The 26,562-nt window shown below is 56.8% G+C and overlaps 2 protein-coding genes across 6 annotated transcripts; one reads left to right on the forward strand and one right to left on the reverse strand.

Annotated features, from left to right (window-relative positions):
• Window positions 1-378: 378 nt before the first annotated feature.
• Window positions 379-4,019, reverse strand: NME4 (NME/NM23 nucleoside diphosphate kinase 4). Its single transcript, XM_058710527.1, has 5 exons — window positions 3,851-4,019; window positions 2,065-2,198; window positions 1,692-1,793; window positions 1,468-1,580; window positions 379-929 (listed from the first exon to the last, which is right to left on the reverse strand). The coding sequence occupies exons 1-5, from the start codon at window positions 3,939-3,941 to the stop codon at window positions 806-808; spliced, it is 564 nt and encodes a 187-aa protein (XP_058566510.1). The 5' UTR covers window positions 3,942-4,019; the 3' UTR covers window positions 379-805.
• Window positions 4,020-16,201: 12,182 nt separating this feature from the next.
• On the forward strand, window positions 16,202-26,387 carry PGAP6 (post-GPI attachment to proteins 6). 5 transcript variants are annotated; one of them, XM_058710238.1, is made up of 13 exons: window positions 16,202-16,471; window positions 19,976-20,153; window positions 20,254-20,446; window positions 20,667-20,794; window positions 20,986-21,254; window positions 21,350-21,669; window positions 22,058-22,148; window positions 22,231-22,354; window positions 22,785-22,921; window positions 23,584-23,789; window positions 23,874-24,020; window positions 24,427-24,543; window positions 24,960-26,387. In XM_058710238.1, exons 1-13 carry the CDS (start codon window positions 16,348-16,350, stop codon window positions 25,071-25,073), a joined length of 2,148 nt encoding a protein of 715 aa, XP_058566221.1. In that variant the 5' UTR covers window positions 16,202-16,347; the 3' UTR covers window positions 25,074-26,387. The 5 variants fall into 5 exon arrangements, with proteins under 5 accessions (XP_058566221.1, XP_058566219.1, XP_058566220.1 ...); XM_058710236.1 differs by having other exon boundaries at window positions 16,203-16,471; window positions 24,811-26,387; XM_058710237.1 differs by having other exon boundaries at window positions 16,204-16,471; window positions 23,611-23,789; window positions 24,811-26,387.
• Window positions 26,388-26,562: the final 175 nt, after the last annotated feature.

A 26,562-nucleotide genomic window follows, 5' to 3' on the forward strand; every position in this document is an offset into this window, starting at 1 on the left:
ATGATATGCAATGTCCAGTACCTGTGACAAGTGACCCGGGACACACATGAGGACCAGGGGTGAAGTGTAAGGTATATGGTGCTAACCTGAAAACAAGGAGACATGAGGCAATTCCAGTCTCCACGTGAAGCCACCTAGAGGGGACGGGGCCGTGGTTACCAGGCCTTCTGCCCTGGGGGTGGTCTCAGTGGGTCCCCTCCACACCCCTTCTCGCCACCCTCCAGTCCTGCCCAAGGCAGTCCGTTCCTCATTCAGCATGATCAGACGAATGGGCAGCACCGGCTCCAGGGCTCACCTCAGATTCCTCCCCATTTCAGGCTGTGGGTCTTTGGACCCCTGCCTGTCTGATACATTCAATAAAGTTAATTGATCTCCTACTGATATGTGAGAAGGTACGCTTTATTTCAACGCTCAAACTCATAACTTTGCATAAAGTCCTCGTCCTCATCCCTACCTCAGAGATGGCACAAACTAACAAGCAATCCACCGCATACACAACACAGTGAATTTTAATGCCCCTCCCCCAGCCCCCGGCTTTGGGGGAAGGGAGGTCACAGTACCCACTCTTGGAGATCCCCCAAAGACTGTCAGTCTGGCACTTTGGTACAGAAAGAACTTGGTCCAAGTTGTTACTGGCTAGGATATTAAAAGGCACATAAAGTTGGTTATTCAACCCCTCTGGGCTGGGGTGGGGCAGAAGGTAGACAGGGAGGTGGTCTGGGACAGAAGGGCAGACCGCGGTGTGGGCTCAAGTTCTTGTCGACAGAGGTAGTTGATCCCGGGTGGCTGAGGGCAGCCCGGGTGCTCAGGCTGGGTAGGTACTGCTCTGGTGGCCTTCTTCTGCCCAGTCCACGAGCTCACTGCTCTGAAACCACAGCTGGATCTCCCTCTGGGCCCCCTCCACGGAGTCGCTGGCGTGGACGATGTTCCTGTGCCAAGTGATAGGTGACAAAGGTAAGGCAGAGAGTTCAGTGTGCACCTTGGGGGTCCTGGGAACTATCTGCCGATTCCGTACTGTTAAGAGGAACAAGCCCGGTATTGTGCAGAGGGGAAAGCAAGAACAGGAATGAAGACTGGCTCCAGCCTGGCCTTGGCCTCTTAACCCACAACCTCACGACCTGCCCTGACCATTCTGGGAGCCTCACGTTCCCACCAATCATCCAGTGCCAACCCTGTGGGGTGTCTGGCAACACAGAGTCAGGAAACAGAAAATGATGGCAGAGTTCACACACAGCACACAGAGAATGCATTATCATCTCCTGTGTGCAAAGGGCTTGGAAAAACCTGTTCTTGCAAACGTGAGGTGTGTGCGACATCCCAGCATCAACAATCTCTTCTGGCTTTACTTTGGCCCAGGTCCCATGGATCTGCCTTGGAAGCAGACTGCCACCCCACACTGAGGCCCTCCTCAACCCTGATGAGCTGGCGCATCAGCTCCAGTGGCTGAGTGTGTCAGGGTCCCCAGACCTGCTGATGTGGACGCTGAAGTCCCCCCTGATGGTGCCGGGGTCAGCCTCAGCTGAGTTGGTGTGTCCTATCATGGCCCTCGAGGAGCAGACCACGTTGGGGCCTTCCCAGACCTGCAGCACAGAGATAAGGGAGGTTGGGAGACGTGGCGACTGCCAAGGACTCAGCAGGTCTGGGCTCAGTCCAGGGACCTCCACCCCTTCCGCCACCCCTGCCTGCCGTACCATGGCCACCACGGGGCCGGAGGTCATGTAGCTGATGAGGGCTGGGTAGAAGGGCTTCCTCCGCAGGTCATGGTAGTGCTCGGCAAGGACTGTCTCTGGCGCCTGGGTGGCATTGGGGTAAGGGGTGAGAGGAGCCCCCGGACTGGGAACCCCGCTGGACGCTAGGGCAGTGACCACGGTACCTTGGCCTCAGGGCACCTTGCAAATAGCAGCAAAATGGGCTGGCCCACCAGCGGACACCTCCCCACCGTTCCCCTTCTGCCAATACCAGGACGCTCCTGACGCAGGGCTGAGGTGTGAAGGGCTGGGGTCCAGGGGAAGTCCCCCACTCCCAGGCCCCTCAAGGGCACCCCTGGACCGAGAGCCCGGGTACCTGCAGCATCTTCATCCCCACCAGCTTGAAGCCCCTCCTCTCAAAGCGCTGGATCACATCCCCAACGAGTCGCCGCTGCACCCCATCTGGCTTCACGGCAACCAGGGTCCGCTCCCGGGTCCAGGAAGACCCTCCTTGAGAAGATGGGGAATCAGGTGCCTGACCCTTTCACATCTCCCTGAACCCGGATCCCCCTGCCCGGGGCCAGGTGTCAGCTGGGCCTCAGAGTGTCTGCCTCTCCAGAGCAGCTCTGGAGGGGAGAAGTGCCGGGTCCACAGCCCACTAATGCCCGGCATGGCGCTGCCTTTCGGGGACAAGCAGGACAGTGGGTCCCCCGTGCTTCCAGCCTGTCAGAGGGGCCGTGGCTCCTCCCATGCAGTGGCAGGAGCACCGGTGATGGACACAGCGTGCCTGAGAAGGCATCTTCAAGAGTTGGGGAGGCACAGCTCTGCTCACTGGCCACCCAGAGGCCCAGAGATGCCACGCTGGAAAGCAGACACAACTCTTGGCCCTGCTTTTGACTCCCACCCTTGGGAATGATGGCCAACACTGTCTCAACTCCCAGCCTGCCACACAAGGAAGGACCCAAAGCCCATCTCTTCTAGGTCCAAGGTGCAGGAACGGCAGGGAACCAGGGACTAGTGAGGTGCACCTTCCCTGCACACACTGGGACAAAAGGGAGCTGGGGGCTTAGGAGGAAGGTGGAAGGTGGAGGGTGTCTGTAGGTGGGGAGACGGGAGAGGGTTCCTCCTCGCACACCCTCACTGGCCAAACAGGAACTCTGTGCTGCTGGTGGGTTTCAAGACAGGATGCTTCCAGGCCCAAATACAGGACTGGGCCGGGCCCCAGTCTTCTCTAGAGGACACTGCCAGGGAGACAGGAGGTGTCATCACCCATCACCCATCAGCCCCCTGCCACATTGTTACGTTGACCCTCAGCACTAGGTCCAGAGTCAAATGTGCCTTTGAGAGAAGCCTAAACCCTGGATGTCTCACAAAGACGGAGAACAGAACTGGAAGAGAAAGGATAGGATGGGGACAGGCCAGTGTCCCTCCGGGGACACTTCCCACCTCCGGGGGGAAAATCAACCACAAGGTGTGCAGAGACTGGAAAGCAGGCAGTAGGCGCCCCCCACTTCTCTTCAGGACTGAATGAAGCCCCCTGGAAGAAGCCCCCCTGGCTTGTCTGTTCTCCCCAGACCCGGTGCCTAGGGGCCGTCTGTGCAGCCTGGCCGGCTGCCAGCTGACTTGTCCCTGAGAACAGGGCAGTTCACTCTTTCCAGAGTTTGGAACATGAAGACATCTGGCTCTCGGGAGCACCCTGTGGGTCGCAATTACGGGGAGAACCCGCTGCAGATACGGGCCCCCCAGGACCCCATGCGGGGATGAGCCGGACGGAGTTAGGGCCTGCAGAAAAACGCTCCCAGGGCAGCGGCTCCGTGTGGGACTGTTCATCTGCTCAGAATGTCCCCCACAGCCGTCCCAGGTCCGCTGCAACCCTCATCACTGCCTATTGTGGCCACCAGGCCTCTGGTTTCCTCCTGCTTTGGAGCCTTGAGGGCACCCCCCGCCCCGGCCCCCAAGCAAGCCGGGACGGTGGGCGGATGGCGGGGGGGAGCAGCGAGCGGTGAAGAAAGACGTGCAGGGCGCCCCCGGCCCGCCCGGCGGGAACCTGAGGCCATCTAGACAGCCAGGCGGCCAGCGGCCACACGCGCGCCAACAAAGGCCGGGCTACACCCCCGCCCGTCTCCCCCCTCCGCCGATCGCCGACGGGCGGGACCACTCACCCGAGCTGGGGCGTGCGAGCAGGCTTGGGCCTGCGGCCCGCGGGCCGCTCAGCAACCCCGGCAGCGCCGCGCGCCCCAAGAGGCCGCCCATTACCCTCGGCCCGCGGGCCGCTGGCGGAGCGCGGAAAGAAGGCGGGCAACGGAGCCCGCAGGGAGAAAGGGCGGAGCGGAGGGAAAGGAAGGGCGGGGCAGAAGAGAGAGGCAGGGGCAGAGGGGAAGAGGGGGAGAAGGGCGGGGAGTAGTGGAGGGCGGGGCGGAGCGGAGGTGAGAAGGGCGGGGCGGAAGGGAGAAAAGGCAGGGGAGGGCGGGGCGGAAGAGAGAGGGAGGGGCGGAGGGGAAGTGGGGAAGGGGAGGGCGGAGCGGAGGGGAGGATGAGGAGAAGGGCGGGGAGTAGTGGAGGGTGGGGGGCGGGGCGGAGGGCGGGGCCGGAGAAGGAGGGGCGGAGGGGAGGGAGGGAAGGGGAGGGCGGAGTTGAGAAAGAAACAGGTATTTTGTTACAATAGTGTAGGGGTGGTGATGGTGGCCTGCTCCAGTTTGAAATAGTAGATCTTACTAGATCTTATTTAATGAACTTCTGAAAAACTATATATGCTGTTAATGGAAAAGGAGAACTTTATTTTACAGAGATGGAGGCGGAATTTAGGAGGGGTTGTTTTCAACAATAGTCCATTGGAGAAAAAAAGATTCCGGGGTGCTGAGAGTTTATTTTTGACTGAGTTGCAGGGGTGATTTATTCCTTTTTTTTTTTTAATTTATTTGTAACGTTTATTTATTTTTGAGAGAGAGAGAGAGAGAGACAGAGCATGAGCAGGGGAGGGGCAGAGAGAGGGGGCACAGAATCCGAAGCAGCTCCAGGCTCCGAGCTGTCAGCACAGAGCCCCACGCGGGGCTCGAACCCCCAAACCTTGAGATCATGACCTGAGGGGAAGTCGGAGGCTTAACCACCTGAGCTAGCCAGGCGCCCCGAGGGGTGATTTATTCTTATATTATCTTCGTATTCTTATTCAATGCACATCTTGCCCTAGTGGGGCTTTATGTTTATTCATTTTTGAGAAAGAGACAGAGCGTGAGTAGGGGAGGAGCAGAGAGAGGGAGACATGCAGCGTCAGCACAGAGCCCGACGCTGGGCTCGAACTCGCAAACCGCGAGATCACGACCTGAGCCGAAGTCGGAGGCTCAACCGACTGAACCACCCAGGTGTCCCTCCCTATTGGGGCTTTTACTTGATGATTCTTTCTTGGAGATTATTCTTCTATTGAAATGTAATCGACAGTTGTGTTGGAGTCTGTAATTGGCAATCCCGCCTGTAATGGAGGTTGAGTGACAGGTCCCACTTCCGACCTCCTGACTCCACTTTAATGAGTCATTAATTTTTACAAGACAGTTTTTCACTCTTAGTGTAGACATTTACAGATATAAATCTCCCTCTAAACACTGCTTCTGCTCTGTTGCATAACTTTTTATTTATTTAAAAAAATTTTTTTAATATTTTTTTTTGGGAGAGAGACAAAGACAGAGTGCGAGCAGGGGAGGGGCCGAGAGGGAGGGAGACACAGAATCCGAAGCAGACTCCAGGCTCTGAGCTGTCAGCACAGAGCCCGACGCGGGGCTCAAACCAACAATGAGATCATGACCTGAGCCGAAGTCCGACACTTAACCGACTGAGCCACACAGCGCCCCTCTATTGTATAACTTTTTATATGTGTGCCTTCATTTGCATTCATCTCAAAGTATTTCTCAGATTTCCCTTTTGATTTCTTACACCCTGAAAGCTACAAACCATTGTTGACAGAAATTAAAGAAGATTTAAATAAATGAGGAAAACCCCATGTTCGTGGTTTGGAAGACTTAACCTTGTTAAGGTGGCAATACTCCTTACCCGATCTAGATGTACATAAAAATAAGTTTCAGGCATATGAAAGACCGAAATATGAAAGGAAAATCTATATAAACCTTTTAGAAGATGGGAAAATATATTCAGTCTTCTGTGGGGAAGAGTTTCTTTAGGCACAAAAAGCACTCATTATAAAGGAAAAGAGTGACACCATGAAGATATCACAAGAGACAAAATCCAAACACTGACAACACCAATTGTTGATAAAAAATGTGGAACAGCAGGAATTCTCCCTGGCTGCTGGTGGAAATGAAGGGTGGTGGTGCGGCCGCTCTGGAAGACAGTTTGGCAGTTTCTTAGGAAACTAAACACATGATCCAGCAATCATGCTCCCTGGTGTTTATTCAAATGAGTTGAAAATTTACATACACAAAAATCTGCACATAGATATTTATAGCAGCTTTATTCACAATTGCCAAACTTGGAAGCAACCAAGGTGTCCTTTGGTGGGGTGAATGGATACACATTCTGTGATGCATCCCTACCAGCGATATTATTCAGCAATAAAAAGTATGAGCTATCAGGGTGCCCGGGGGGCTCAGTGGGTTGAGCGTCCAACTTGGCTCAGGTCACGGTCTCACAGTTTGTGGGTTGGAGCCCCGCGTGGGGCTCTGTGCTGACAGCTCGGAGCCTGGAGCCTGCTTCGGATTCTGTGTCTCCCTCTCTCTCTGCCCCTCCCCACTCACGCTCTGTCTCTCTCTCTCTCAAAAATAAACATTAAAAAATAAATAAATAAATAAATAAATAAATAAATAAATAAATAAAAGGGTAACTCTATACCCAACGTGGGGCTCAGACTCATGATTCTGAGATCCAGGGTCACACGTTCCACCAACTCAACCAGGGGGCACCCCATCTATTCATCTATCGGTGGACACTTGGGCTGCTTCCATATCTTGGCTATTCTTGTTTTGTTTTGTTTTGTTTTTTTAATTTGATTTGAGAGAGAGAACGAACGGGGGACAGAAAGAGAAGGGGTCAGAAGATCTGATGCGGGGCTCTGCGCTGACAGCAGAGAGCCCCATGTGGGGCTCAAACTCAGGAACCGTGAGACCATGACCTGAGCAAAAGTCAGACACCCAACCGGCTGAGCCACTGAGGTGCTCTTAGTTTCTTTTTAGTAGTCTCCACACCCAACATGGGGCTTGAACTCACAACCCTGAGACCATGGGTTGCATGCTCTACCAACTGAGCCTGCCAGACATGCATCTTGGCTGTTGTATATAATGCTGCAATAAACTTAGGGGTGCATTTATCTTTTTAAGTGAGTATATTCATTTTCTTTGGGTAAATACCCAGCGGTGGATGTATGGGATCACATTAATTTTAGGGGGGGAAACTCCATACTGTTTTTTTTTAAGTTTGTTTATTCATTTTGAGAGAGACAGAGAGAGCATGCATGGGAGGGGCAGAGAGAGAGAGAGAGAGAGAGAGAGAGAGAGAGAGAGAGAGAGAGAATCGCAGGCAGGCTCCAGCATCAGCACAGAGCCCAACACGGGGCTTGATCCCATGAACCATGAGATTGTGACCTGAGCCAAAACCAACAGTTGGACACCTAACCATCTGAGCTACCCAGGCGCCCCTCCATACTGTTTTCCACACTGACTGCGTCAGTTTGCATTCCAGCCAACAGTGCACGAGGGTTCCCTTGTCTCCACATCCTCATCAACACTTATTATTTCTTGTCTTTTTGATTCTGGCCATTCTGATAGGTGTGAGAAGATATCTCACTGTTGTTTTAATTAGTATTTCCCTGATGATGAATGATGTTGGGCACATTTTCATGTATCTGTTGCCCAGCTGTATGTCTTTCTTGGAAAACTGTCTATTCAGGTCCTCTGCCCATTTTTAAATCCGATTATTATTATAAGTTTTTTGGTATTGAGTTGTATAAATTCTTTTTTTCTTCAAGTTTATTTGCGAGAGAGTGAGAGAGCACGGGTGAGGCAGAGGGGCAGAGAGAGAGGGACAGAGAATCCCAAGCAGCCTCTGCACTGTCAGCGCAGAGCCTGATGTGGGGCTCGATCACCAGACCATGAGATCATGACCTGAGCCGAAGTCAAGAGTTGGATGCTTAACCGACTGAGCCCCCCCGGTGCCCCTAAATTCTTTATATATTTTGGATATTAACCTCTTATCAGATATGTCATTTGCAAATATCTTCTCTCATTCAGTAGATTGTCTTGTCATGTTGATGTTTTAGTCTGCTGTGCAAAAGCTTTTTATTTTGGTGTGGCCTCAATCGTTTATTTTTGCTTTTATTTCCCTCACTCGCAGAGACAGATCTAGAAAAATGTTGCTACGGCTGACGTCAAAGAAATTACTGCCTGTCTTCTCTTCTAGGAGCTTTTTGGTTTCACATCTCACATTTAGGTCTTTAATCCATTTTGAGTTTGTGTGTGGGGTAAGAAAGTGGTCCAGGTTCATTCCTGTGCATACAGCTGTCCAATTTTCCCAGCACCATTTATTGAAAATGTTATCTTTACCCCGTTGTATATTTTTGCCTCCTTTTGTTGTAGATTAGTTGACCATACAAGCATGGGTTTATTTCTGGGCTTTCTATTCCATTTCATTGGTGTATGCATCTATTTTTGTCAGCATCATACCATTTGAACCAAAAAAGACCCTGAGGAGCCAAAGTAATCTTAAGCGAGGGGAGGGGTGCCTGGGTGGCTCAGTTGGTTAAGCGTCCGACTCTTGATTTCAGCTCAGGTCATGATTTCAGTTTGTGAGTTGGAGCCCTGCGCTGAGCTCCGCGATGACATTGTGGAGCCTACTTGAGATTCCGTCTCTCTCCCTCTCTCTCTGCCCTTCCCCTGCTCACACACTCTCTCTGTCTCTCAAAATAAAGAAATAAACTTAAAAAAAAAAAAAAAAGAAAGAAAGAAGAAGGCAGGAGATATCACAATCCGAGATTTCAAGATATACCTCAAAGTGGTAATAACAATAACAATAACAATATAATTAAATATATTTATTATTGTTACTGTATGCGTTAAGAAAACATCTATCTTTTTAGCATTTCTTATCATTCTAATTTTCTGGCAACACCCTACTCACTTTCTTTTATTTGAGAATGTCTTTATTTGGGCTATTCTTTTTTTTAGAGTTTATTTATGTTTTTAGCGATCTCTGCACCCAACATGGGGCTTAAAATCACAACCCTGAGATCAAGAGTTGCACGCTCCACCGACTGAGCCAGCCAGGCACCCCTGTTTTATCTATTCTTAAAGGATATTTTTGCCAGATATAGAGCTTTGGGTTGACAAGAGTGTTTTTCCCTGTTTCCCTGTTTTCCCCTGTGTTTTGTCCTGCATTGTTTCTGACTTCTGGGAAGTTATCTATTATTCAAACTGCCTTCCCTTGAATGCCATTCTTCTGGCTGCTTTCAATATTTTCCGCTCTACTTTGCTTTCCATAGTTGTGCCTGGGTGTGGTTTTCTTTGTATTCATTCTTCTCGTGGTCACTGAGCTGCCTGAATCTGGAAAAGTAACGTCTTTTACCAAATTTGAGAATTTGGGGCTATTAGTTTTTCACATTTTTTTTCTGCCTCCTTCTCTCTTTCCACTCCTCTTAGGACTCCAACACTTTTTAAAAATTTTATTAGTTTTTTGGGGCGCCTGGGTGGCGCAGTCGGTTAAGCGTCCGACTTCAGCCAGGTCACGATCTCGCGGTCCGTGAGTTCGAGCCCCGCGTCAGGCTCTGGGCTGATGGCTCGGAGCCTGGAGCCTGTTTCCGATTCTGTGTCTCCCTCTCTCTCTGCCCCTCCCCCGTTCATGCTCTGTCTCTCTCTGTCCCCAAAAAAAAAAAAAAAAAAAAAAAAAATTAAAAATTTTATTAGTTTTTTAAAGGCTTTATTTTTAAGTAGCCTCTACACCCAACGTGGGCTCGAACTCACAACCCCAAGACCAAGAGTGGCACATGCCACTGACTGAGCCAGCCAGGAGGCCCTTGGGATTCCAGCTTGGGAGATGTCAACGCCCCCTCCCCCGCCTTTGCCCCTGCTCCAGCGGCCGGCCGCAGGCAGGAACCAGGAAAAGGGGGCTCCTTCTCCCAGGAGGGCCCCCTGCTAGCCTCGCCTCCATCTGTAGCTCAGGGAAACTGAGGAGGAGTGCCAAGGGGAGCCCTCAAACCAGGGCACAACTCTTGGTTCCTCCTGCCCTGTCCCCCTCTGCACCTTAGAAGGGGACCAAGAATTCCCTCTGGTTACCTGCCCCAGTGCACTTGGGTTTCCTCCCAGGCCAAGAGCCCGAGGGCATGGCCTGTGCCCTTCATCTTCCTGTTCAGGGGTGTCCAACGCCCTAGACAGGAGGTGTTCATTTGCCCAGATAAAATGGGAATAAATAAGAATCACCTGCAGAACTTTAAAACAATAAAAATAAAAACAAAAACTAACATTTATTTATACACAATTTTAAGAGTATGTACTTCCTACTTTCTTGGTTGGAAAACGGTTTTTCTAATAACAGATGGTATTTGAACTGAAAAAAACAACAACAACTTCATCTTGCTGGTAAGATATTCAAAATTCTTATGGTGTTCCCAAAACTTTTGGGTAAACTATTCCTGTGAAACCCAGATGTCTGGGCCCCCGGGTCCAGTTTATGCTGACAAGCTGGGGTGGGCACAGAGACAAGAAGGAAGCGTGACTGCACCCCCAGACCAGAGGGTTGACCCCGCTGCTGCCTCTAGGTGACCTGCCATGGGGTGGCGTGAAGGGAGGCCAGGGACACACAGAGTGGGGAGCGCCTTCTGACCTGATGTCTTCACAGGCCCTCCTACACAGGAGGCACTTGGAGGAGGGAGCCATGCAGGTTCCGGAAGACAGGCAGGATGGAAGAGAACAGCCAGGGTGTCTGAGGACCTCAAGCATCCCCACCGTGTGTGCAGGGCTGAGCACCTGCCTCTAGCTGCAAGGGAAGCCATGGGAGTTGAGGCCAGATGTCAGGAGTACCACCTGCCTGCAACCACCACGAAGGGAGGAAGAGAGGAAGGGAGGAAGAGAAGTGAGAAAGGGAGGGGAAAAGGAAGGAGGAGAAAAAGGGAGGGAGGGAGGGAAAAAGGAAGGAGGAGAAGTGAGGGAGGAAGGCAGGCAGGGGGCGGTGATGGGAGACAGCTGGCTGTACCTCCTCCCCCCCACTGGGTGGGTCTTGAGGCCCATCCTCAAAATCCAGGTGCTGCAGCCCTTCCTCTCATTATTTGAATAAAATTGAATTATAGGTGTTTTTTTCCTTCTGTTAAGTTTTGGCATTTTTATCCAAAGCAAAGATCATAATGCTTGTTGTGGCCAGACGCAGGCTGCGTGAGAGAAAGACTCCCCTCTACTGCCCCTCTGCCTTCCCCTCTGTGTGAGTGGACAGCGGTCCACTCCATCCACACTCACAGAGCTGGCGAGAGGACCCGAGAGCTTTCCAGTCCGGAAATGGGATGTATCCGTGTTATCCAGCAACTGGATTTTTCCACTCCGTCAATATTCCTGCAGAGGTCCCATAGACCAGAACAAAACTTGTGCGGAAATTCATACACTTCTGTGTCATAATCTGCCACGGGTGAGTAGAATCACACAGCTCTCAAGCTCCTGCCAGTACACAGCCTTGTGCAGTCAACTCCCTGGGTGTCTGTCCTTAGGCTCCTGTGTTTTTGTTACATTTTAATGCTGCCACAGTAACCTTCAAAAGGTTGAGGCAGCGTGCACTCCCTTGGGCGCCACGCAAGGCATCCAGAGAGAGCTGCCGGTCTGCTTTTGACAGGTATCTTGTTTTCATGTGAAAACTACTCGAGCGGTTCCCTGCCCGCCAGAGCTTCTGAACGGCCTGTGCTGGACTCTGGCAACTCCTCTCACCTTCAACTGTATAAAGCATGAGTCTGTTTTTCTTTTGGTTTCAATGTGTAAATTGCCTATCTTAGGTATAATAACCCTTTATCATATGGATGGCACATATAATCTCCCATTTGTCTTTTGACTTGATGACTCTTATCCTACTTTTTACTTTCACAGTTTTTATTCTTACATAACAGTTTTAAAAAGTAACCTCTACCCCCAAAGTGGGACTCGAACTCACAACCCAGAGATCAAGAGTCAAGTGCTCGGGGCACCTGGGTGGCTCAGTTGGTTAAGCATCCAGCTCTTGATTTGGTCACAGGTCATGATCTCATAGTTCCTGAGGTCTAGTCTGCTTGGGATTCTCTCTGTTTCCCCTCTCTCTCTGCCCCTCCTCCCCTCACTCTCAAAAAAAAAAAACAAAGAAAAAGAAAAGAAAAGAAAAGAAAAGAAAAGAAAAGAAAAGAAAAGAAAAGAAAAGAAAAGAAAAAGAGTCCTGTGTTCTACGGACTGAGCCACCTAGGTGCTCCTACTTACATAACATTTTTATAAAAATAAACAGTGATTTTTTTTAAATTTTTCTAAATGTTTACTTATTTTGAGAGACAGAGAACAAGTGGGGGAAGGGCAGAGAGAGAGAAGGAGAGAATCCCAAGCAGGCTCTGAGCTGTCAGTGCAGAGCCAGATGCAGGGCTCCAACCCATGAACTAACCGTGAGATCATGATCTGAGCTGAAATCAAGAGTGGGCTGCCCGGGTGCCCCTTTTACATAACATTTTTATTTTTTTTTTATTTTATTATTTTTTTTAATTTTTATTAAAAAAAAATTTTTTTTAATGTTTATTTATTTTTGAGACAGGGAGAGACAGAGCATGAACGGGGGAGGGTCAGAGAGAGAGGGAGACACAGAATCCGAAACAGGCTCCAGGCTCTGAGCCGTCAGCCCAGAGCCCGACGCAGGGCTCGAACTCACGGACTGTGAGATCGTGACCTGGGCCGAAGTCGGACGCTTAACTGACTGAGCCACCCAGGCACCCCACATAACATTTTTAAAAAGTAGTCAAGGGGCGCCTGGGTGGCTCAGTCGGTTAAGCGTCCGACTTCAGCTCAGGTCACGATCTCGCGGTCCGTGAGTTCGAGCCCCGCGTCGGGCTCTGGGCTGACGGCTCCGAGCCTGGAGCCTGCTTCCGATTCTATGTTTCCCTCTCTCTCTGCCCCTCCCCCGTTCATGCTCTCTCTCTGTCTCAAAAATAAATAAACGTTAAAAAAATTAAAAAAAAAAAAAAAATGGGGCGCCTGGGTGGCGCAGTCGGTTAAGCGTCCGACTTCAGCCAGGTCACGATCTCGCGGCCCGTGAGTTCGAGCCCCGCGTCAGGCTCTGGGCTGATGGCTCGGAGCCTGGAGCCTGTTTCTGATTCTGTGTCTCCCTCTCTCTCTGCCCCTCCCCCGTTCATGTTCTGTCTCTCTCTGTCCCAAAAATAAATAAAAAGCGTTGAAAAAAAAATTTTTTTTTTAAATTAAAAAAAAAATAAAATAAAAAATAAAAAGTAGTCAAACGAGTAACTTTTCCTTCATGATTCCCCAATTTCCTGTCCATGTTGCTTAATTATTTCCCACCCTTTTATTCTAAGGGCTGTGTTCTAAGTCCCTTAGAATTAATTTTTCTGTGTGATTTGAGGCGGAATACAAGAGCCCCTCTCGGGACAGGACCCTTTGCGGTGGGGACCTCAGCTTCCTGTCTTTAAACTGAAGCCCTCTGAGGTGGGTCCTAGGGTTCTTCCCACTGCTAATGCTTTGGTACTTAGCACAGATCTCCTGACTCCAGCCCAGGGCTCCAGGTCTGTCTACAAACTCACTTGCCCCCAGACACAGCACTGGGACAGGGTATCTGTCACGTCCCCTCCTACCTGTGGAGCCTCATACTGCAGTGACACACTCAGGGGAGGCCCCCGGAGTGCATAGCCCAGCCCAGGGCAGGAACAGCCTCCAGTGCTCAGTGCTGACCACAGCTGCTGTCCCAGCACGACTGACCCTGGGTCAGCACAGTGCTTGAAATCACGGCTCAGCAAAATCCCAGAATTGACCTCTGTCCCTTTAAATTGAGAAGGGCCAGGGGTGAGGAGGGCTCAGCCTAGATCCCAAAGGAACAAAGAGTCTCTTTGATGGCTTCACACCTTGGCCTTTGTCCTCCCTGGGTCTCCACTCTCCACTCCACTTTCCAGCTTTCTGCGGTCAGTTTCTTCCTCCCTCCCTTCTTTAAACTCTCAACAACTCCCAACCCCCTGTCCCCAGCAGTACAAAATGCAAAAGATACAAACAGGTAAAGCCCCTCCTTCCAACCCTTGGCCATCAGGCTCCCTCCCTCAGAGTCATTCAGCATAACCTGCTGCCCGATGCATTCTATGCCTTTGGTGCATGCAAATTAAAACCATTTTCCTACAAACACGGTAGCTTTCTGGACACATTGTTCTGCCCTTTTATCAGCTAAAGGTGAGTCAGGTAGACCACCCCCAATCAGTACGCAGAGCTTCCTGGTTTTCCTCTCACAGCCACACCGTATCAGGGTTTGGACAGTGATGTGTTCGTGGTTTGAATACGCCATTCCCTAATGAGCAATACCCGTCTGTGTACTGAACCATATGCGGCCTCACACTGTGTGAGCACCTCTGCAGGGAAGGCGCACAAAGGTGACCGAGGCAAAGCTGTGTGCTCTTGTCACTCTGGTAGCTGAGTCCAGAGGCTTCTGGAAGCTGTCACTGCCGCTCACTGAATACAGGGATGACTGTGGGGCCACAATCTCACCCTGCCGGGTGATCAAACTTTTTCAACTCTGCAGGTTTGTTGGGTATAAATAAGACAGGCATCTAGGTGCTTTTCAATTTGCATTTCTTTAAGGAGGGAGGTTGGAGCCCAGTCCTGTTCATTTGCATACCCTTTCCAGGAGGGTCCTTGGATTTATTGGAGGGTGGCACTTTGTTAGTGATTTGTAGGGGCTCTGCATTATTAAACTCTTTATTGTCAATCGTATTAAGATTGGCCCTTTACGATCGGAGTTGCAAGCCTGTCCTTTCCAATTCGTGGATTGTTTTTTTGACCTTGCTTAACGCAGTTTTGCTCCGCCGAAAGCTTTGAAAGCTTTGGTTTCAGGTAGTTGAATTTCTCAGTCTGCTTCTGGTCTTCGGGTTGGAGGTCATGTTCAGAAATGCCTTCCCTTCCACGGGACTCTGAAAAAGTTCCCCCAAGTTTCTTCTAGTCTCTCCATCTTTCTTTTTAATGCCTAAATCTAACTTGTTTGGAATCTAAGCCAATGTGAAGGGTGAGGGGTGAATCCCACTCACTGATGTGAATCGCCACCTGAGAGTCCGAAATTCCCACATGTACACGAAGCCTTTTCATCTTTCCATAAAAGTTTTCTTCACACACACTTGTAGCGGCTTCCTGGTGTGAAGGGCGACCCTTGTAGCCGCTTCAAGGGCAGGAAGGCCTGGCCTGGGGAGCCCAGCTCTGAGGGGCTGGAGGCGAAGAGTCAAGGCCCACGGAGGCAGAAAGGCGCGCAGGACTCACCTCTTGGTGGGCGCGAGTTTCCGCCTGCTTCCTGCGCGCCGGGCCCCGCGGCCCACATCGCGCATCTCCCCCCTCAGGGTTCAGGGAACCCAGACACGCGTAGCCTGGACCCCTAGAGACTGCAGGAAGCATTTGCGCCCCCCCCCCTCCCCGCCCGCCGCGCGTTCCAATTCACGTCCTGCCACTTTCCCTTCTGAGTCCCTGGGTCCTGCCCTCTGCCCCCCCCCCCCGCCCCGTGCCCCTTAGGTCCCATGTCCCTGCGCGCCCACCGTCCCACGTCCCCCTCGCGTCCTCCTTCCCACGTCTCCGGCGCCCCCTCGGTCCCACGTTCCCCGCGTCCCCTCCTTCCCACGTCCTCGTGCCCCCTCGGTCCCACGTCCCCGCGCGTCCTCCGTCCCTCGTCCCCCGCGTCCTCTCCGTCCCACGTCCCCAGTGTCCCCTCAGTCCCACGTCCCCCGCGCCTCCTCGGTCCCACGTCCTTCGCGTCCCCTCGGTCCCATGTCCCCCACGCCCCCTCCTTCCCTCCTTCCCACGTCCCCCTGCCCCCTCGGTCCCTCGTCCCCCGCGTCCTCTCCGTCCCACGTCCCCGTGCCCCCTCGGTCTGACGCACGTCCCCAGCGTCCCCTCAGTCCCACGTCCCCCGCGCCTCCTCGGTCCCACGTCCCCCGCGCGCACTCCGTCCCACGTCCGCCGCGCGCCCCACTCGGTCCCGCTCCAGCCCTCTGCCCGCCCACCCGTGTCCCCTCGGTCCTCTGCCCCCGCGCGCCCCCTCGGTCCCGCGTCCCTCGCGCCCCCTCCCTCCCGCGACTCCCCCGCGCCCTCGGTCCCACGTCCCCCGCGCGCCCCGCGTGACCCTCCACCCTATCTCGCCCTGCCTCCCGCATCTGCGCGCACGGCCGTGGGTCGGCGTTCCCCTAAGTCGGCGACCTCCCCCAGCGCCCCCTCCGTCCCCACGTTGCCCTCCGCCCGCCTCGGCCCCCAGCCCGCATCCTTTCTGCGACCCCGGTCCTCGGGTCCGGCTCGGGCAGGGCACCCGCGGGGCGGGGCCTCGCAGGCGGAAGTGCCCGGGGCGCCGGCGGCTGGGACCGGCCGGGACGATGGGAGCCCGGGGCAGAAGCGGCGGCGGGGGCCGCAGTGGCGGCGGAGGCTGCCCGGGCGGCGGCGGGGGCGGGCGGCCGGGGACGCGGTCCGGTTAGCGCCGGGCCGAGCGCGGAGCCATGGGCCGGGCTGGGACCGGGACCCGGGGCGCGGCGGTGGCGGTGGCGGTGGCGGGGCTGCTGCTGCTGCTGCTGCTGCTCGCTGGGGCCCCGCCTGCGGCTGCGGGCGACGGCAAGAAGAGCGGTGAGCCGGCGCGGACCTGAGGGCGCCGTGGGGCGAGGGGAGGCGGGGGGCGGCCGGCGGCAGCCGGGAAGGGGGCGGGGTCGGGATTGTGACTCACCTGGGGTCGCCTGTGCGCTCACCTGGCGCGGGCCCGGGGCCCAGGTCCCCACGCCGGGCTGGGAGCTAAGGACAAGCCCTTGTGAGCATCCCCTGGTGGGCAGTCGGGGTGGCAAGGACGCCAGCGCCCCCTGCACTGTCCCCAGGGCCGGGTTCGGCCAGACGGGCCCCTCGTAGTGCGCTCTCTCTTTCTGCTTCCTCCCAACGCCTTTCGGTAGGGCACGACTGCCGCGCGGAGGGACGCGGAGGTGGAGGGGTGCAGGGGGACTCAACCCAGGGTCTAGCCGCAAGGCCCGCTGGGAAGAAGGGCTGTGTGGTGGGATCCAGGGCCCCCATGTGGCCTCTGAGAAGGGCGGAGTTGGGAGAAAGTTGCTTAGATCCTGGAGTGGGGCCGCGTCTTCACCCCTCCCACGGCGACAAGTGCAGTGACTTTGAACACCTGGCACTGCTTCTTGGAGGCTGGCCTCCCCAGTGGACCTGAAGGGCCTGGTGGGCCAGGTGGTTCTGCCCCTTGAGAGTCCGCACCCTGGGCTGAGCCCCCATAGACCTGGAGACGCTGCCCCTCCGACCCGCCTGAGATAAGACCCTGGGAGTGCCGAGTGGTCTCCCCTGACTGTGGCCTGGGTCTTCCTGAGGGCCGCTGGCTGGGCTGGCTGGGTTAGGGGGGCCCAGATGCCCCTCTGGGCAGCAGGTGGCTTATCCAGCACAGCCTGGAGCTCTCTCCCTCCACTCCCTGGCTCCCTGCCTCTACCCCCCTTCTCTGAAACCCTCCAAGCTCCTATTTCCTTGAGGGCTGTGCCTCCGGTTTCTGAGCTTGGCACAGCTTGAAATGAAAGGTGTTTTCCCCTGAGACTGGCCCCCGATTCAACTGCTCCATTAGATTGCATATTGTCACCCTCACATGCACCTTCTTCTCCATCCTGGGTTCAGGGCTGGATGAGGGCTCACTGGTGAGGGGCTTAGGGAGATGGAAAACTTGGGGCAGCCCCTCACCTCCCAGGCCTGCTGAGGGGGCAGGCAGCTGTGTGGCCCTGGCTTCTAGGGTCTGTGCACTGGGTCCCTGTCCAGCTTCAGAGTGTGTGGGGTAGTGTGCCCTCACTTGGGTTCCCAGGACAGGCTCAGGGACTTTCTTTCCTTTCCCTGTAACCCTGTGTCCTTGGAGGGGACTGTGGGGCAGGGCTGGTGTGCATGAAGCCTGTGCTCCCTGATATCAGAGGTAATGTGCCAATCGCCTGGTGTTCAGCAAGATGAGTGCCTGGGTATCTTGGGAAGGGAGGTCGGGCTGTAGAGCTGGGGTGCTGAGGGGCTGGAAGGGTTCTGCTTCTCAGGGTGACCTTGAGCAGGTCTCATCTCTCGTGCACCTGCTGAAACTTCAGAGCTGCCAACTGCATTCCAGGTGTGCTCAGGCTGGCACCCCAGGGCTGGTGGGGGCCAGAAGGCCTTGCACTTTTAGGTCAAGGTACTGGGGACCCAGCTGGCTGCCTGTTTCTCTCAGGCCCCCTGGTCCTGAGGTGGGGGTGGGGTCTGTCCTGCCTCAGCTCCCTAACACTTTTCTCGGCCCCTCTCATCATGTTATCCTAAGGGCCACAGCCGCCTCAGGGGGAAGTTTGTGTTAGTTCAGTAGCTCCTGGCCTCCTAGTATTCAGGCCACAGACTGCTGGATGGGACCATGTGGCCAGCAGCCACATGGAAAGTCTGGAGCTCGTCCTGCATGGAGTCCACCTCTTCACACCCCACTGTGTGGAGCTCCTCTGGAACTCAGACTGACTTCATAAGTGGGTTACTATCTTTTCTTGAGGTGACTCCATGGGAAGGCCAGCAGGCTGGCAGAAGGGTTGGTCACCTGGCCCCCTGACCTGCTCCTCCAGCTTACCTTGAGGGGCCCGGCCTGCTCTGCTGGGGTGGTGCCAGCCAGCCACTCTCCTGGTGGGGCAGAGAGAGGTCAGCTTGGAGGAGAGGAAGCCACACCCTACTGTGTCCACAGTGCATTTCTTCCAGAAGCACTTTAATATCCATTAACTGTGGAGGGCAGGGCACCTGAGGGGGGGTGGTGCCATCCACCTCAGCCAACTCACGAGGAAGCTGGAACCCAGAGAAAGGAAGGGACACTCAAGGTGACAGGAGGCATGAGGTCTGAGCTGCTGCTGGGCCTGGACTCCCCGGCATGCAACCTGGGCGCCTCATGGCTGGACCCCACATCTGCTTGGCTGCCCCCAAGAGCACAGAGAACACCCAGGGTGGGAACCCCAAGAGGGAGGGTTTGGGGGGCACCATTCATGGTGTCGGGCACCGGTCCTGGTGCAGGTTGTACTCAGTGAGTGGACACTCCCAGGAGGGGCCTAGTCCAGGCTGGGGCCTCAGGCCTCTGTGCCGAGCCCCCGGACACTGAGCCAGTCCTCGAAAGGTTGGACCAACTGAGTGTCAGTGCACATGTGTAGAGGGGGGAGGGCAGGGGAGCCAGGGAGCCACCGTGGTGGAGACCTGAGAGGTGTTCCGAGGGTGGGCACAGGGGCGCCCCAGGCTGGGGCCGCAGGCAGTCTGCTGCCAGGGGCCCCTGCCTTGTCCGTGCCACTCTGCATGGACACACGCCCACTAGAGCATGGGAACCAGCTGCCCCCCCCCCCCCCCATCTTCACGGCTGGCCAGGCTTCCGGTCCAGGGTTCCCCTCCCCCCAGGGTCTCCGCTTGCCACCTCTCTGGGTTGGTGGGGATTCAGGCTCAAGTCATCATGGGCCTGAACAGGTGGCCAGCCTCCAGACTTGAATCCCCTCACCTGTCAGGTGCAACCACGGCAGGCCCCACAGGCTCCACAGAACGGGGCAGGGAGGATCCGAGGAGGTGGGGGACCATCCCGGTATCCGGTGCCCAGGGCAGATGTGAGGCTGGGGCTGGGCTCCCACCCCGAACACTCCCCACGTCCCTCAGCCTCCACCTCTTGGCCCCAGACCTGCCATGGCTGCAGTGTGAGGGGGACTGAGTGAGGCCATGACAGTGTGCAGAAGGTGGGGGTCGGGGGACAGGCAGGATGAGGCCTGTCCTGCTCCTAAGGTCTGAGGCATTTGGGGTGACGTGCTGGGGGACTCGTTCTGGAAGCTGCTGCAGTGATAAGGGGTGCCCGGTGGGCGGATGTGGGTGGTCTGGGCAGAGGTGGCAGAGAAATGGCTTCAGGGTCAGAGCCCGAGCCGCGGAGAGATGGATGGCGGGGGTGGAGACGTTGGATGCGGGGAAGCTGAGTGGGAGTGTGATGGCAGAGGGACACCTCGTGAGTCCCGGGCCCCTGCCGAGCGAGAGCCAGCCGCCGGGGCTGCCAGGGACAGCGAGAGGTCAGAGTCAGCGCGCCGGGCGCCTGTCGCGGCCTCCGTGAGGACGTGGGGGCCTGGCCTGGCTGACGGCGCCGTGTCCCCGCAGACGTCAGGCTGGTGTCGGAGCAGTTCTCGCAGTCCCCACAGAAGCTGTCTTTCTACAGCTGGTACGGAAGCGCCAGGCTCTTCCACTTCCGCGTACCCCCGGACACCGTGCTGCTGCGCTGGCTGCTGCAAGTGTCCCGGGGCGGCGGCCCTGCGTGCACCGACGTGGAGATCACTGTGTAGGTGCCGGCCCGCCCACCCGCCCGCCTGCCCACCCAGGCTCTCCCAGGCTCCCCCAGGCTCCACGCCCGACGCCTGGCCTGCTCTCCCTGCCTCCAGGTACTTCCGTTATGGCGCCCCTCCCGTCATCAACCCTCTGGACACCAGCTTCCCCGCCAACACCTCCGTGCAGCCCTCCTTCCTCATCAAGATGCTGCAGAGCAACGCGTCCGTCAACATCTCCCACCCAGCACCCGGGGACTGGTTTGTGGCCGCCCACCTGCCGCCCTCATCCCAGAAGATTGAGGTGAAGGTAAGGGGGCTGCCTTCCGGCGGTGGGGGGACAGGACCCTCAGTGCATGAGTGCCCAGTGGCCGTCATTGCCCTCCTCAGGGCAGCCTTCTCTCTGGGTTCTGCTGCCCTGCTCTGGTCCAGTCCTGCCTGCCCCCTGTTCCACACCTGGGCCCTCTGGTCTGGCCCTGACCGCCCCATGTCTGCCTTTTCTTTTCCCCCGAACTTCACTCTCTCCCTAGGGTTTTGTGCCCACCTGTGCCTACATCTTCCAGCCGGACATGCTTGTCCTGCGGGCAGTCGAGGTGTTCATCCTGGAGCCTGATGTCCCCCTTCCACAGACTCTCCTGTCCCACCCCAGCTACCTCAAGTGAGTGGGGCCCTTGGGGAGGCCGAGCCTCCAGGTTGGGTAGAGTGGGTGCTCCCACCACCCTCAGTATGTGAGCCTGGGTCTCGGGGCCGGATGCCCAGCCCCCTTTGGGCAACATCCCGAGTGAGAGTGACACAGGAGGGCGCTGGGGGCCACAGGGCCTGAGCGAGAACGCATCCCCTTGGCCGCAGAATCTTCATCCCTGAGAATACCCGGGAGCTGCGGCTGGAGCTGCAGGGCTGTGCGACCAACGGGAGTCTGGGCTGCCCTGTTCGCCTTACTGTGGGCTCGGCCACCCTGCCCAGGAACTTCCAGAAGGTCCTCACGTGCGTCAGCCCCAGTTGGGCCTGCCACCTGCTGTTGCCTTCGCCGCCCTGGGACCGGTGGCTGCAAGTGACAGCCAGGAGCCTGGCCGGGCCTCATGTGTCGGTGGCCTTCAGGGCTGTAGCTGCGCTCACAGGTGGGCCGCGTGGAGAGGGCAGGGTGCGGGTGACTCTGCCCCCTGCCACCATCCCCCGGGCCTTCCTGCGCCTGAGCCCCTTGTCCTCCTGACAGCTTGCAGGCCATGGACCCTGAACTCCCAGCACCTCTTGCCGAGCGGCACAAACCAGAGCTGTAACGCCTCCGCTGGCCTGCTGCCCCCGAGCCCCGGCTCCCGTGGCCTGGGCAGGAGCAGCAGGCTGGGCAGCGGGCCCTTCTGCCTCATGAGCTACCCGGTCCTTCGAGAAGACATGGACGTGGTATCTGTACGCTTCCGGCCCGTGGACAGGGTCTCCATGCTGGTGCAGTCAGCCGTGCCCTCGGTGCTGCGGCTGCACCTCAACACTGGCATGGACAGCGGGGGCTCCCTCACCGTCTCCCTGCAGGCCAACCAGGTACCTTTGTCTGGGAGCACCCCATGGCCTGGCTCAGCTCCGGGCTCACACCTGGCCGGGCTGAGGGACGCGGCTCAGGTCTTCCTGCGCTGACTTTGGCGCGGGGACGAGGTCAGCCTTTCAGGCAGCAAGATGACCCCAACGGGTGTTGGGGCAGAATAGGGGTTCTTTTTCAGGAAAGGAAGGCCTGTTGTTCTATAGGCTGTATCTAAGGGAATGGGGCTGCGTGTGGGATCAGCCTGGGTGCCCGCAGGCCTGTAAGGAAGGGTCCCGGCGGGGCCCTGGGCCAGCAGGAGCCACAGACAATGGTGCCCAGCACCAGACAGAGCGGGAACTTCGGGCAGCTGCCCCGGGGCTGGGGCTGACTGTGCACGGTGTCTCCTTCCAGACCGCGGTCACCAACAACACCTTGGTCGTGGTCTGCGTGAATGCGGCCTCACCCTTCCTCAGCTTCAACACGTCGCTCAACTGCACTACAGGTACGGGCAGGCAGCATCTGGCCAAGCAACCCAGGCCAGCCCCTCTGGCCACCTCTGATCATGCCTTCCCACTTCCCTACAGCCTTCTTCCAGGGCTACCCACTGTCTCTGAGCGCCTCATCACGCCAGGCCGACCTCGTCATCCCCTATCCAGAGACAGACAACTGGTACCTCTCCCTGCAGCTCGTATGCCCCGAGAGTCCTGAGTAAGTACACACGGGGGCTACCGGCTGGGGCAGGCAGCTGGATCATTGCATCAGGACCATGCCTGGGGCTGCCCGGGTCCAAGTCTGGGAGTGACCAAGCTTTCTACAAGCCCCACGGGGTCAGTGGCCCTCTGGGGGTTGTGAAGGGTCCCTCTCCTCCATCTGGTCACTCTCCTTGCTGCAGCCCTGGGCATCAGGACACAAGGAGGGGTACCAGTCCAGACACAGCCCTGGGAGACTGGGACTCAGGGGATAGCAATGGGGACAGGGCATCTCGGCCTCAGCAGAGCTCACAGCTGCCGACCTCTGAGGCTTGGAGCCTGGGGGCCTTGAGTCTGGGGTCGTGCGTCCGAGGGCCTGCTGGGAGCAGTGACAGGGGACTGGCTACCAGCTGTCAGCAGCTAGCCCTCCTGTGGCTCCTTCCTCACAGGGAGTGTGAGCAGACCTCGGTCCTCGTGGAGACCGCCTTGTACTTGGTGCCTTGCCTGAATGACTGTGGACCCTATGGCCAGTGTCTTCTGCTTCGCAGACACAGCTACTTGTATGCAGGCTGCAGCTGCAAGGCAGGTGAGCGCCAGGCCTGGGTGTTTCCAGACACTTTCTTTGTTAAGTTTATTGATTTATTTCGGGAGAGAGAGAGATAGCCTGAGTGGGGGAGGGGAGAGACAGAGAGGGAGAGAGAGAAAATCCCAAGCAGGCTCTACACTGTCGGCACCCAGCCCGACGCGGGGCTTGAACTGACCAACTGTGAGATGGTGACTCTAGCCAACATCAGGAGTCGGTCACTTAACCGACTTAGCCACCCGGGCGCCCCCACTTTTTTTTTTTAAAGTTTATTTATTTAAGTAATCTCTACACGTGGGGCTCAAACTCATGACCTTGAGATCAAGAGTTGCATGTTCCTCTGGCTGAGCCAGCCAGGCGCCCTGCCTGCAGACGTTTTCCCCTTGGCTTCTGAGCCCGGCGCCGTCCTCTGGGAGCCCACGTCAGCTCTGCCGCGGCTGGAGGGTGACCCTGCAGAACAAGTGCAAACGCCCCCTCCCCGTTCCTACCGTGTCTCCTCAATCCCCCCACAGGCACAGAGTGGCACCCCCAGAGATAGTGCTGCCTCCTGACCTTGGACTCCCCTGCCCGCACCTGCCCTAGTCTGTCCCAGCCTGCTCCTGGGTGAGGAGGGGGCTTCTGTGCAGAGCTCTAGCTGAGGGTTACGCCCCCTCTCCTGGCCTCAGCCCCCTTGGCGTCACATTGGCCCACAGGCTGGCGTGGGTGGAGCTGCACGGACAACAGCACAGCCCAGACGGTGGCCCAGCAGAGGGTGGCCACCCTCCTTCTCACCCTCAGCAACCTCATGTTCCTGGCTCCCATTGCCATCTCCGTGCACCGCCTCCTCCTGGTGGAGGCCTCCGTCTATGCCTACACCATGTTCTTCTCCACGGTAGGCTGGCCTCACTCCCCTGGGGACTTGGGCGGGGGCAGGGGAGGGGGGGGATGGGCTGCCGCTCACCGGCCTGCTCCGCAGTTCTACCATGCCTGTGACCAGCCCGGGGAGGCGGTGCTGTGCATCCTCAGCTATGACACATTGCAGTACTGCGACTTTCTGGGCTCTGGGGTGTCCATCTGGGTCACCATCCTCTGCATGGCGCGGCTGAAGGCGGCCTTGAAACATGTGAGTGGCTCCTGACACCCCTAGGCCAGACCTCCCCAATAAGCCCCAGCTCTGCTCCTGCAGTCCTTGGTGCTCGGGACATTTTGGGGACTTTTCTGCGTCAGCTGGCCCTGGCTGATAGAGACACGTGCCCCCGGTACCTTGCCTGGCCAAGTTTGTGCCTGAGAAATCCACCTGTGGACAGATCGGTGGGAGCGCGGGGTCCCGGCGATGCGCGAGCTGGACGAGAGGCCCCTCCCTCCCAGCCAGCAGAGCAGGACAGAGTGGGTCAGCAGCCTGAGCGGGGCGGGGGGCGGGGGGATGGCACACATGCCCGGTCCACCTGTCCTGCTAGACCTTGTTCTCTCAGGAATGACTCTGGCTGAGGGTCCATGTGACCCTGCGGTCATCCCTGCGTCTTGCCCAGGTCCTGTTTCTCCTGGGCACACTGGTCTTCGCCATGTCCTTGCAGCTGGACCGCAGGGGTGCCTGGAATATGATGGGGCCTTGTCTCTTTGCCTTTGTGGTTATGGTCACCATGTGGGTAAGGAGCTGGGACAGGTCCTGCCCAACCCCCTGGCCCTGGGGGGGGGGGCGGGATTGGAGAGAATCGGGGCTCCCCACAGACTCTTTCTCCGGGGGAAGAGAGCCTGGCCCTTCGTTCTGGCCATGTTTCTGGGCCTGGGCCCGAGTCCTGGCCTTGAGTCCTCTCCAAGCAGCCACACACAGCCCCACTGCCCAGACCCGGTGGGCCCCTGGAAACTGTGTCCACAGCCTCCTGTGCCGTCGCTCACGGGGCGGTTTCCTCCAGGTATACCGCTGCGGGCACCGGCGCCAGTGCTACCCGACCTCCTGGCAGCGCTGGGGCTTTTTCCTCCTGCCCGGCATCTCCATGGCCGCTGTGGCTGTGGCCATCTACACCTCTATGATGACCAGTGACAACTATTACTACACCCACAGCATCTGGCACATGCTGCTGGCGGGAAGTGCGGCCTTCCTGCTGCCGCCGCGAGAGGAGCACACCGAGCCCTGGGCCTGCTCGCAGAAGCTCACGTGCCGCTATCAGATCTGTAAGAGCCACCGAGAGGAGCTGTACGCGGTGACGTGACATGGCCGGCTCAGGGACGCCTGCGGCTGTGATGATGACCTCACTGGCCAGGGATATGACCGAAGAACGAGTCTGTCCAGACCGATTTCCAACTGAATAAAATTGCCCTGTGCACCCTTTTGCTTCCTCCTGGGGAGAGGACCACACCTCCCACCTGCCTTGTGCCTGCCAGGTGCTGGCTCCGTGGCCCCTCCACAGGTCCCAGCTGGTGTCTGCAGGGGCCCCTGGGGCCTGGGCCTGGCTGCCTGGAGACCACAGGTACCATACAGGGCCAGGTTCTGTGTTCTTCTGGCGTAGAGATGCTTGGACATGTGGAGAAAGACTCCCCCATTGCCCCATTCCCCTGTGAGGTTGTGATGTGACACCCAAGGGGACAAGGGACACCTGAGCTCACCTCCCCCAGGCCCTGCCCCACTGGGCCTGGGAGCTGTGCCCTCCCTGCCTCCCTGATGCCAGCCTTCCTCAAGCATGGGGATGCTTCCCACCGATGCAGTAGTGTGGGGGGAGGTGTCTGTAGTCCCCAGGGAGTTGATGGGCACTGGGGCTGCCATGAGTGACATGGAGAGGCTGGCATTTGGCTGTCTGGTCCTGCCCTGCCCCTCCCTTTGGCTCTCAGCTTTGGAGCTGCAGGCCCTTGAGAAGGGCTTCTTTGGGAGGGGCTGCCGAGCTGCTCTAGGGGTGTGATACGACCTGGCACACTTTGCCCCAGGTCCGTGCCTTCGGCCTTCCCTGGGGTTCCTGGGACCTTGTCTGGAACTCAGAAGGATGAGTTGCACCCCAGAGAGGAGGTGATGACTGTAGCCCTGCACCGGGCTCAACTGTGTGTTTGGGGAGGGGCTTCCCAGAGATCTGGCTGGGCCTTTATGCCTCCTCTGTGGGAGAAGCAGGATAAGGGGGGCTGACTGCCCCAGGGTCAGTGCCCTGCCCCTCCCCTAAGACAAAACTGTAGTGGGCTGCTGCTATAGGACCAGGGGTGTGGGACGTGGCCACAGGAAGCGAGGCTGCTGAGGGTGGGGTGCAGGCATGCAGCCCAGCCCATCCTGCCTACTGGCTGCGGGGGGCTTCCCTTCTTGGTCCTGTCCAAGGTGTGGCCTCCCTGGAGGCCTCCCCCACCCCTTTCACCCTGCACTTGGCCACGAGGTCACTCAAGGCTTGTAAAGGGGAGACATTTATATATGGTGTTTTGGGGGGTAAAAAATTTTAAGACAAGAGGACATATTTTTATGTAGCCCTTCTTTCGCTGTGATTGATGAATTTAATATTCTACAGTGATATTTCAAGACACAAGCGTTTTTCATTGATTTCTGCTCTCCTTCGGGGAGGAGGGGGAGTGGGACCTGGGATGACAGGCTCCGCCCCGCCCCGCCCTGCCCCCCGGCTCCTCTCGAGGCAAAAGGGGCCTCATTTGCTGACGGTGCCTGGAGCCGCCGCCGTCACTGCAGGACGTTTTGCACG

This window comes from Neofelis nebulosa, chromosome 18 (assembly GCF_028018385.1).
Source record: "Neofelis nebulosa isolate mNeoNeb1 chromosome 18, mNeoNeb1.pri, whole genome shotgun sequence".
NCBI lineage: Eukaryota > Metazoa > Chordata > Mammalia > Carnivora > Felidae > Neofelis > Neofelis nebulosa.